The sequence below is a fragment of the Dendronephthya gigantea genome, unplaced genomic scaffold, assembly GCF_004324835.1.
Source record: "Dendronephthya gigantea isolate DGI-Jeju-01 unplaced genomic scaffold, DenGig_1.0 000080F, whole genome shotgun sequence".
NCBI lineage: Eukaryota > Metazoa > Cnidaria > Anthozoa > Malacalcyonacea > Nephtheidae > Dendronephthya > Dendronephthya gigantea.
In genome coordinates, this window is record NW_021163090.1 from 87,698 (window position 1) to 99,424 (window position 11,727).

The window sequence follows — 11,727 nt, forward strand, 5'->3', positions numbered from 1 at the left end:
TCCCCCCTGGAAGAAACCCACTCTGTGAAGGGGGTTGAAGGGTGGGTACAGGCACACAGAATAGGAAAATCGAACCCACCACGCCCAAGAACTTACCTTAATTCATCTTCGAATGTTCTAATCGTTCATTCGATCATCATGTGTAGCTTCAACATCGTTTTTCCTAGTCCTTGCAAGAACTGCAAAGGTATGGACACACATTGTCTGAAAGCCATTCATCTGTCATTTATATTTTAAAAACTTTTTGCTTTTAGGGAGTGATAGTTTCTTGTCACACTTATTTGTGACTTTATGGAAACAGCTAGTAACAAATATGCCAAGATCGCGTGCAGATAATATTTCTACTGGTTAGTGTAAAACATGAACTAAATCCTTCAAAGCAATGTCCATAGTCCATACATTAGGTGGGTTTTCCGTATGTTCATTTTAGCGTTACCTGAGCAATTGCTGGTCCCAAATGAGCATCTCATTCAACTACTTCTACCAATGGTGAGTGTACAGTTGATTCCAATACCATGCAGATTGAGCTGTACCTAGTAGACTCTTGCAGATAGACCAACTTGCTTGCAGATCGTGCTATATTCTTTCCGTTGTGAGTTTTCAGGATGCCTCAGAAACGACTGGAGTGAAGAATGAAATATCTGAAACTGAATGGTTCAATCTCGCTGAAGTTGTCCATCATAGCTTGCTTCTGGACAACTTAATGAAAAAATTAAATGCAATCAAGTAATTATTTAGAGGACAACTCACATTTGATTTATGTATTGTGTCATTGAGGATTTTAACTTTTAGCTCGATCAATAAAACATAGCTTTTTATCTTTTCTCGAAGATTCAACGAGTTTGATTATGCAGAGATAATTGCAGAACAATTACACAACATTGCTGATTCAAAAACAGATATAAGTAAGAACTATATGTTAAAGATAATTTTTTACCATCTGCACCATACAATTCATCATGGTACAAATCACACACCAACAAGGTTTCGGTTCATTGACGTGCAATTGTGAATTCATTTAGGAGATTTTTGGAACATTTACTGGCTAACATGTGGCCACCCTCTCTGTATAGAATCCAGGTAATATTAATTATAAGGCTTACAATTGCAGCTAAAGAACAATTAATTTCATATCCGATGTGGTTTTATCAGGTTTACAAGTAATTCCAGTTTTCAATCAGTATCATTAAGCAACTCTTTAATACACACCTGTAGTGACAATACTCCTCTACATGGAGCCTTGAAACGACTCGAGATGTGGAACCAAGCTTCAATCACCTTTGTTTGTCCTACAAATGATTTAGGGTAACATCCTGATGAAACTTGTCAGCTTCCTATATATATATTGCATGTGTATGTTATTAAATATTATTTTTTGTATCTCTTAATATACAGCGAAAGTGAATTCACAGATCAATGGTTTGGCACTCATGGAAGATATGTGGTTGACCAAGATGAGAAAATGCCACAAGATAATAATGTTGTCTGGAAAGGTTGCTTAGAATGTCTTGCCAATGAACAGGTGATTGGAATCTGAATAAAATAGCTTTCTCTTACCCTTTAGCTGTCTTTTAGTTTTCTCATTTAAATCTTTCTTTTCAATATAGATAGATGAAAACTGGTGTCTCTCGAGACTGAGTCCATTTCAACCATCAAGTTTGCAACCCAGGTGCACAAGATGTGTTGACTTCACATGGTCAGTAGTGAATAACTTGATTACACTTACACTTGCTCTTTTTTGGTTACAGCAAAGATGATACATTTTCTGTTGGTGGAAAAGATGAGTATATTCTTGCTGAGGATATCAAGGTCATTTGTGAAATGAATAAAGATGTTGTGCCATTTTGGAGGATCTTTCCATCACAGTTTTTGTTGTATCTTTTATAACCAAATCAGTCAGCTTCAATAAAACCTCTCCAATACATCTGGAATGAGTGCTCAGATGCAACGATTCATTACCTTTAGTTCATCCCATTCGTTTCCAAATCCAGGATGTCACATGAAATATTAACAACTTCGGAGTTCATTCTATGACGCAAAAATGCAAAACTTAACTTGGTCAGATACCACAAGAGTTTGCTGAAGCGAGTTTTCCAAGTCCAAGAAACTGAAGGATTAGATTTTGAAGAAATTTGTAAGAACAAGGTGCGTCGATAATTCATCTTTCTAGGAAATATGTTTTGAATTCATAAAAGATCGTTTCACTTCAAGGAGAATGTAATATTGGCATCAATTGAAACCTATGATAGAAAATACTCAGTTAGAACGAAAAGTACAAAAGATTGGATAGAATTTATGTGCAGTGGATCAGAGGGACCACAAAATGGTAAAAATGTTTTCTCTAATACAACAACAAAACAAAGTTTCCAATTGTGACCAGTGCTAATTGCAAATATAACACGTCGTGTATTTTCGTGTAGAGAAATTATCAAAAAGAAGGTATCCTGTCAACGAGACGTTTTATCTGGCGTTGTACCCAGTTGAAGCTGGGATATTTCTTGCCTATTTTCTCCGAGCTGACGATGCGTTTATCGAGCTTCAGTCCTTGCTTGCTGTTTACCAAGCTATATTTCCCAGCATCAGAGAGAACACAGCCCCAGGTAATCTTTTTAAACACGCGTCATGTGAAAGTGAAGATTATCGTAGAAAGGAAGAAATTAAAGAATTGTTGACATCGTTTTTTTCTTTCAAGAAACAAGCTCGGAATATGAAGAATGTCAGGAACGAAAGTGGCTACAATTACTTGACTTGATTGAAAGGTTCGACCAAATATTTCATTAAGTAAATTGAGATATTCGTGGTATCCACATGGCTGCCCCAGATTTCATCCGAATACCATTTCATTCTTTACTGCAGTTCACAAAGAAGTCCATTAAAGAGCGAGTTTTCACTGGCAGGTAATACAGTCTCTTTTCTCGTATCCTCAGTTTGAAAAATACCTGAACAAAATTACAGTCTGTCTTTTCTTTCATACCTTCAGTTCATTTGGATGCTTCAGAAATGTTAAAACATTTCACCAGAGATGGAAAACCAATGAAGAAAGAACTAAAATCACTTCTCAAAAAGGTGTAGTATATGAAACTGATATTTGAAAGTATTTCAAAATGGTATGGTATGGTATGGTATGGTATGGTATGGTATGGTATGGTATGGTATGGTATGGTATGGTATGGTATGGTATGGTATGGTAACTCAACTCTTTATTTTAAGATTGAAGAGAAACAGCTGGTTTCCACAATGAATCAGAAAGGTTAGAACATTAACTGTTCAAAATGCAATTGTTAGAAAAAGGTTTTATCAATTATTCTTTCCTATTCAGAAACAGAGGAAAGTCATGGAAGAAAGGCTGGGGTGGAGTAAGTCAGATAGAAATTTGAAAGAGTCGAAGGAATACCAAAGACTATTTTGACACCAGAATGCATATTGCAGTGTTCAACATCAGCTTATTTATTTTTTAAGATACTGTTCAGACAAGGCCTTATCAAGCACCATTGGTTCCTTTCCAAGATTGCTCCCAAAACATGAAACGTTGTCAATATGCAACACTCCAAAGACACTTGCTAGAGCTAAGTTACATGACGTCAAACGCAGAGTATCAAAATCAGAAACGTCGAGTATCAATGTTGATACAGATGCCGAGTTGGACGCATCAATGTCACAAAATATTCCATTAGAACAATTAGAAAAATCGACAAAGATAACAAGGTAAGAATAGATTGATGATCTTCACATTTAAGATTAGTCAAAACCTCAGTTTTTAGAAAATATTTTGCTCAGGCAAGAAAGCAGTAAAAGATCATCGACTGATGAAAAGATTCTGAATGCAACGAGACAAGAACAAGCAAAGAGGAAGAGAAGATCGTTTGATGCTAACGAAACAGATAAACCAGAGGGTAAACAATCTATATTAGTAGATGCTAGGAACACGAATTATTGAGTAAATGATTAACCAAATGAACGTACCATTTCACTGAAGACTTTCTCCACGATTTGTGATCATTCTAGTAGAAATTGAAAAAAAACTTTATTTAGCTCCAGATGCCAAGGAAAAACGGTCAGATAGACATAAAAGGGTAGGTATTTACGGTTAAATAATACGGTTAATGAAAGTTGCTTGCATGATTTACGCTTTAGTCGTTGTCTTAATAGACAACCAGCAATGACTTATTCTCTTCACCACCTTCAGCGTTTAGCCCGAGTTGTAAAAAGATGTTTGCTCAAATACGGAGTCGATCCAACAGAAACGTATTTTCCAACATGTTCCGAGAGACTGTACTATCTCTGCAAGAGTTTTTTACAGGTATGACAGATTGATATTTCACAGATATTCAGACGGACTATAATAAAATTTTCACTACATTTAGGATCTAAAGACATCAGAAGGTCTCAATGATGAAATGAAAAGACTAGCGGAGTCAAATGTTGCTACGGTAGAATATAGGTTTATGTACTTCTGTGTAGAGCTACACTGTACACTTACCACGTTGCATTGATCGTTATAGTACCTTGCTTTATGATACGCTGGCAACTTGACTGGTTCTATCGTTTGCCTAGGTTGTTGAATTTGAAAAACGACAACATGCAAGCAAAATTGGTGGAAAAGCAAAGCACAAAATGAAGGATTCATAAATTTATATATTTTCAACACAACAATAACTATCGATTCTATCAAAACTAAATATAACAACGAACTACAAATATTTACCTATTAGATATGTATTATCTCATGATAATGTCCCAAAATTCTTGTCACAGTGATGTATACAAGTTTACAACACACACGCTTTATTATGACGGTGGAGAGGTGTGTAATATAGAGCAATATTACCTTTCGATACGGGGTGATATGTGTTTACATTAAATTATTGATGTACATATGTATAACGCGTGTCTGAGTTGCAAGATACTGATATACAAAACCAACATTTTATAAATGTTTTGTCAGATGTAATTCATGCTCCCACAGGAGATATTCTACAAGATCTCTATTCATTTCGTGTCTACAAAAATCGTTCCATTCTAAAATATACGTATGAAAATACTTCTCTTTCTGCCAATTTGACGTGTTCCCTGGGACCAAGTCTATTCTGGTGCACATGACGTCATAGTTCAGGAGACCTACAGGTGAAGTCTTCAGGCAAACTATGGTTTTTTCTCCAAATATCGTCTAAAATAAAATAATCGTACATTAGCAATAATATTCTTCTCACTTAGGTTGACGTAGTGTTTCTACTGATCAATTCTGATTCAACGTATCAAGAGATCTTCTTCATGGAATCAATCGCTACGAGGTAATTGAGATCTCCCACTGAACGAGTTCAAGGGTGAGTTAGCTTAACTTACCTTCTGGCATTCTGCAACATTTGTTGTTTACGATCAGTCAAAGATGTTTGCCGCTGACCAGTTTGTTCAGCAAAATCAACTCCAAACGTGCCGCGCTCGCTCGCCCTACTCCTCGAACTAGTGTCCTCTGCCTCTCTTTCTTCCAACACTACAATATCCTCAGAAACCGTTGCTTGTCTTTCATCTTCTTCCGGAGTATCAACAGGTGTTTCTTGCTCTTCAACAAGTGTCGTGTCATCACCAGTCACGTCTTCTAATGCCTAAGAAATTTCACACCAAGACAACTTTAGGTTGAGGTATTCTGAAAATTATTGGCCCATTGCAATGATTGTGGTGGCTCTTGAACAATCATGAAAACACGAATACATAAACCTGATTTCTTATCTTACCGGAGCAGCGGGAATATGAATATTCCCCTCCAAGATATTATCACTCGTGATATCCACTGAATGAGTTCTTGTCAGATCAGCTCGTATCACGTGTATTGGTACGTTGGGGAAGATTGCTTGAACTTCATGTGCCTGAGCGAAGATTAAAAACATCATCAAATAATGATGATTGTATTTTCTTAAAGCAATCATACAAGCATTCTACCCACCATTGTATCAATTCTGCTCTCAGGTATCTGTGTTAGCTCATTCGCAACTCTCGTGTGTAAAACTTCAACAGAGAAACTTGGAAACCAGCTTGCAATTTGTCGTCCATCAAAATGAAAGAAATGATTTCTCAACAACGCTCTTCTTGGCAATCTATCTCCTTGTTCACTGGGATCTTTCATTTCTTCTTCCAACGAATGACGACATGTTGGGCAGGAAGAATCATGAACTAGCCAGGAACATAGACAGTCACTACGGGGAAAAAATTAAACATCTCGCTCATAAAAACTTCACCAATTGGTTCTGCATGTTTTGTGGATGACAAATGGAACTAAACATAATTTTCAGCTGAGAAAAACAACAAACCTATGAAATAAATGTCCACACTTCAATTTCTTTGCTTTTTGCATGCTCTCCCAACAAATTGCACACTTATTGTCTGATAATTCTTCCAGCATTTCAACTGAAGCATTCTCAAACCTATATTGGGTGGAAAATAAAACGAAAACATGTCATTTCATTTGCCTGTTGCTAAAATTTCAGCAAGCCCCAAGGCAGATACCCTACCTCTGTCCCACAATCTTTCTCACTCTTATGATTTTGCGATGTTTTGCTAATCTGTGTTTTATATCATGAAACAAAGAACGTAGCTGCATACAAAGCACTAAACTGGCCATACTTAGGAAAATATTGGAATAAATCTACAAAATAAACAACAATTATACTCATTATTCAAATGATTCTTACAAAGTTTTTCACCATACTGTCACACTCACCAACATGTATATATGATAAACAATATCTACAATTAATATTGTCATATCAAATCCAATGTCACTATAATATGCAATTGTTTTGTGGTTCTGTAATGCTGAATTACTCTTTAGGTCCAATAAATGAATGGTGTATCTAAATGGCAAAGTTGTATTTTATTAATTTAAATGACAAAGTGAGTAATATTCTCATGAAATTAATGACTTTGCTTACTTTGTTGCCAGATGGAGGACTTTCAGTGAGAGAAGACTGACCTGAAAATATAATGTATACCGGTGTGAAATAGATGGTGGTAGGATTCATAGGAAATAATATATCAGCTGGCAACATTTGTATCAGTGAATTAATAACTTTACCTCACAAAATAAAAAGAAAAAGACATGAATATCTTTCTGTTGTCCAACATACAAGGAGAGTCCAGTCAATGCACAGCAAGAGAATATGATACCAGTGAGAAGTGCCACAACCTTACCATGTTGTATGTTGGTCGTTGATGGAGAATAACATAACTAATAAAGATTTAGATTCAGTATTACATTCATAAATAATACTTTACACAAATTGAAAACCTAGTTATAAAAAGAATACTCACATATTGAAATCTATCATAACACAACTGAGTAAAAAGTTGAAAGAAGCCAATAATTGTGAACCAAGCGCACCACAGCATCGCTTCATTCATTTGTTGCACATTTAAAACACCAAATATGAAGATGAATTTATAAAAAATGAAATTCCAGAATTTGTCTTTGATGTGCTAAAAAAAGTTAAATCCAGTACATTAGCTTTTTGGTTATTACTAAAGGCTCTACTTGCATACAATACTGCCAAGAAATAACTTATCACCATGTGATATGCTTCAAAAACCTGGTGACATGCTCAAACATTAAATATACTATGATAATTGACTTTCTAGTGAAGGTTTATCATCAAAATGTTGGCTCATAGCCATCTATTATCTGCATTGTTGTTTATCTGTGTCATATAATCCTTCCTCATAAACCCCATGATTTGGCATTCATTGGTTGTTTGTGATAAACTGTGCAAATATATACACACTTTCATTGTCTGATATTTCATCCATTCGATCCTAATTTGTCTTTACAAAGTAATAAATATTACTTAATTATTTGAAATTAACAGATAGTATCAATGTCTGAAAGTATACGTTGCAATTTGGTATAATTATCCCCATCGTAATTACCATACACAGGACTGTTTCCAAAAATAAATCTGGCAAAATTTTGCCTACAATTTACATCATTTTTAGGTAATATACCTGCAATTCAATCGGTCTTAAATCACCAAACACGAATCTTTGTATTATCTTTCCAATCAAGAAAAAACCACAATAAACCATGTTCACGGTAGACTAAAATTAGAAGACATAACAAAATATAATAATGCATTAATGTTACGAGACTTCGACCAAATTAAATTAAAAAAAAGGCCAAAATCTTAATGGAGAAGAAAAAAGAGAACTTACCCAAGTACAAAACGGATCTTTTGCCATACAAGAAGTAATAATTTGCCAAACATTTTGATCTATATCATCCGAAATTTCATTGTTGAAGTTGTAGCCATATATTGTAGCTAAAATAAAGAGCAGTAAGCTGCCTATCGTGTAGGATTTTAGAGAAGGCAGCGGCAGATTATCCAATAATACAACAGCCATGAGTTTAAATATATTAAATCCCTTCGTAAAATACTTTTTAATAGCTCCAATAAATGTGGGAATATTCTGATATTGGAGGGAGGCAGCTTTGTCATAGCTCACCGAACATGACTCACTGATGTTTATCGGAGTGTTTCTTTCCCTTCTTTCCATACACCAAACTGACGTGTCATCATTCCCAATTTGGAGCGAAATTCAAGAAATGTGTTAAAATTTGAGCGGTGGCTATCCTTAATCTCACATAAAACCTGATTCGAACCTTACCATAACCAAATTGATGTAGAAAAATAATAAACACAGAAAGTGAAATTCCGAAAAAAGGCGGAACGTCAATTTGGTGGATGAAAACAACCAAAAAAACTGAGTTCCAAATTGTGGGAAACCACTAATTACTAATAGTGTTGTTTTTCACTGTACACAGATGTAAATGGGGACCCTATATTTTCATCAGTTCAGGCCTCTCTTGACGCTAGGGCAGTAAAACACCTTTGATATATATATTTCAATATTTGATATTCTTTGCATTTATTTGTAAATAGTTTCTCGAACTAAATCCAGCTGAAAAACTTCACTTCCATGTGGAAGCAAGTCTAATTATACATTCAAAATGGCAGCTCGAAAAGAAGTGCTTCATTTATATCGGTTATTACTAAGAGAATCTTATAACTTTACCAATTATAACTACAGGTTAGTATTCTAATGAAAGTTCCAATTGCCTAGTATAAATAGTTTACCTGCACACGTGGATATGGAATTATGAAATGATAATAATACGCCTATATCTTCAATGTGACAATGTCATGAATTGATTCATCTAGATTATACGCTTTACGCAAAGTAAGGGACTGTTTTCGTGCAAATAAAGATGAAACGGATCCTGAGAAAGTCAGAAGTTTCATAATAAAAGCTCATCAGAACTTAGACAGTTTAAAGAGACAGGTAATAATTGTTTATTTGACCCAGGAACCCTTCAAACACAATCCCTCCTACAACAAGGAACCATCACCTCTCACCTTTGGCTAACTTTGTGATTGTATTTCAGACATCACTAAATAAGATGTACGGCACATTTAAGCTGATTATAGAGTCATGACATTCCAGTCACAATGAACTGTATCAAGAAAGCAACAAACTGACCTTCAGGATATGGCGTGGCTTCTATAAAATCTTTCCTCAAGCTTGAATTGCTTTGGACTAGAGGCTGTTTAATGTATTATACTGAATTATTGTGGAAATTAAACAAAATTTCATCTTAATATCAAAGTTGTCTTTACTGCACTTGACCATTAAATCTTCATGTGTGTTTTTTATTATTATTGATTGCATCTTCCATAGCTGCCATTTCTAGTCGATGTTTCTAACCCGTTGCTCCAAAACCAACGTAGCTTAAATCTTTACAAATTTCTTTATTGAAGTCACCAATATCAACATTACTTCGTCGTAAGTTTGGATCGTGTCTTGGTAGATACTGAGCTACGATATAGGTGCATGCTTTATCATGATTGCTTAGTGCTCGTCCAACACCAATCTTCTCTGAACCTCGCCAGACAATCTGAGTAAAATCTTTAACAGGGCTCATTTTATTCCAGGGTGCGTGAGCAAGAAAATCGTAGTTACAAACTTTGGAGTACCTTTAAAACAATAGGTAATATTTTAGGCTGTTTTCAATACCTTGGATAGCAGAGAGGCAAATTTTAATCTAAAAAAATCGTCTTACCAATTTTTAACAGGAACGATGGGTAATACATGTGAATCACAACTTGCGTAAATATTTTCGCCGTATTTTTTTTCTTTGTAACCCAGAGAGTGTTGTAACTGGGACATCCCGCGAATTGATAGTTCCTTGGCATATTTCTGGGCCTGTTCAGTTAGCTGTGGGTCCAACAGCAAGTGTTGGGAATGATGCATCTGACGATATTCGTTGTGAGCACCCATCACTGCCTCGTTGAACGAATCTGCATCGAGGAAACGAAAAACATCTTTGTAGAGAAGGTTATACAGCTACAGCCTGGTGATGCAGTGAGCGTTCAACACGACTGATGAAATGATAGTTGCTCCACGGTTGTTCATGCAAAACGTACAACAACCATGACTACACTAGCTTGAGCGTTCAATTTTTAAAAACGCTTCATGAGTTGGGCTTGCATCGTAAGCAAAATAAGATAACATGACCTAAAACGTTTGCTGAACTCAGAGATACATGCATGGCCATTACAGAAACGGTCATATCTTACTGCTGTCTGATATCCCATCGGTTCCAAATACGTCTTCCATAGGCTCCTCCCGGCGTGCGCCAATGATACCTTGCATTGACGCTATGCAAACAAATATTTAAATGAATAGCATGTTAAAAAATGTGAAGAGATATGGTGCATCTCCTCCACTTACCTACAAGTATTGTTGCAAGGCTCAGCAATTGAGACATTGTAAAGTTTACTACCAAGACAGACCTGAAATAGCGATAACATGTCACAACTAAAACCCATTCTTGGCTTTCTCGTGGTAAACAAAACTACGTTTATTTCTGCAAGCATTCTCCAAAAAAAGCAATAGAAAGTCTACAAGGAAAGACTTTCACCGTCAAGCGTTTGATTTAACTGTAACTAAAGAATAAACTGTTCAGTCATTCCACGGCCGCGAAGCCAGAGAGATTATGATCATTGGAAATGAAGATAATACCCGCGATAATTATCATCAAAATGTCTGTCCTTTCAGTGGTCAGTGTATAATACTGACCTGGTCATGTATTAGTGAAGTAGAAAGACGGTGGAATTTTATAAACACAAAAATAAAAAAAACCTACCTGCCGTTTTAGATCTGCGGATGTGAAATATCACTTGAACGGTACACGAAACATCAAAATTAGCAAGATTAGCACCTGCAAACATCTCTGGTGAACTAATTGTATCTCTAACACGTCTAACACAATGACTTGCGACACTTCACAAAAAGATTACGTTTGTTGAAGGCAAATTAAAGGTTTAATGGTAGAAAAAAAATCATAAAGGAGTAAAAAATCGCAAACAGTTGTGCGTATTTAAAAGGTGAATCTTTATTAACCGCTGGTGCCGTTCAAGAAGTCTCATGAGTCATGACATAATTTAAAGCTTGACGTTCGTTAGTTAGTTAAAATATACAATTTATGATATTTTTATATATAGATTTACAATAAATTTTCTTTAAATATCTCTTAAAACCAATATGTTATGGCATACTATATAATATACAAACATGAAACAAATAGATTTAAATAACTCGAAATTTAGAAATAACGCAACCTAGGATGAACTAAAATCAGTTTGTAGGTGAAATCTTGTCAATCATACTACACTGGCCAAA

General features: G+C 35.5%; 4 protein-coding genes across 4 annotated transcripts; 2 read left to right on the forward strand and 2 right to left on the reverse strand.

Annotated features, from left to right (window-relative positions):
* The first annotated feature begins 22 nt into the window (after positions 1-22).
* Positions 23-4,647, forward strand: LOC114532742. Its single transcript, XM_028554321.1, has 24 exons — positions 23-187; positions 255-347; positions 431-489; positions 605-726; positions 832-905; positions 1,023-1,080; positions 1,216-1,305; positions 1,396-1,522; positions 1,608-1,669; positions 1,749-1,874; positions 2,064-2,145; positions 2,212-2,326; positions 2,421-2,600; positions 2,693-2,759; positions 2,857-2,897; positions 2,981-3,066; positions 3,211-3,250; positions 3,320-3,356; positions 3,460-3,705; positions 3,778-3,893; positions 4,033-4,073; positions 4,187-4,300; positions 4,365-4,430; positions 4,555-4,647. The coding sequence occupies exons 1-24, from the start codon at positions 139-141 to the stop codon at positions 4,627-4,629; spliced, it is 2,166 nt and encodes a 721-aa protein (XP_028410122.1). The 5' UTR covers positions 23-138; the 3' UTR covers positions 4,630-4,647.
* A 373-nt stretch (positions 4,648-5,020) lies between these two features.
* LOC114532743 (E3 ubiquitin-protein ligase AMFR-like) lies at positions 5,021-8,530 on the reverse strand. The gene is made up of 12 exons (XM_028554322.1): positions 8,200-8,530; positions 7,993-8,085; positions 7,306-7,470; positions 7,070-7,222; positions 6,927-6,967; positions 6,716-6,848; positions 6,507-6,640; positions 6,306-6,419; positions 5,942-6,191; positions 5,733-5,864; positions 5,344-5,603; positions 5,021-5,167 (listed from the first exon to the last, which is right to left on the reverse strand). Exons 1-12 carry the CDS (start codon positions 8,386-8,388, stop codon positions 5,143-5,145), a joined length of 1,689 nt encoding a protein of 562 aa, XP_028410123.1. The 5' UTR covers positions 8,389-8,530; the 3' UTR covers positions 5,021-5,142.
* A 439-nt stretch (positions 8,531-8,969) lies between these two features.
* LOC114532738 (LYR motif-containing protein 4-like) lies at positions 8,970-9,525 on the forward strand. Its single transcript, XM_028554315.1, has 3 exons — positions 8,970-9,075; positions 9,207-9,327; positions 9,431-9,525. Exons 1-3 carry the CDS (start codon positions 8,996-8,998, stop codon positions 9,479-9,481), a joined length of 252 nt encoding a protein of 83 aa, XP_028410116.1. The 5' UTR covers positions 8,970-8,995; the 3' UTR covers positions 9,482-9,525.
* A 90-nt stretch (positions 9,526-9,615) lies between these two features.
* Positions 9,616-11,277, reverse strand: LOC114532737 (Golgi-associated plant pathogenesis-related protein 1-like). The gene is made up of 5 exons (XM_028554314.1): positions 11,192-11,277; positions 10,777-10,838; positions 10,623-10,703; positions 10,106-10,343; positions 9,616-10,019 (listed from the first exon to the last, which is right to left on the reverse strand). Exons 2-5 carry the CDS (start codon positions 10,811-10,813, stop codon positions 9,746-9,748), a joined length of 630 nt encoding a protein of 209 aa, XP_028410115.1. The 5' UTR covers positions 10,814-10,838; positions 11,192-11,277; the 3' UTR covers positions 9,616-9,745.
* Between the last annotated feature and the right edge of the window lie 450 nt (positions 11,278-11,727).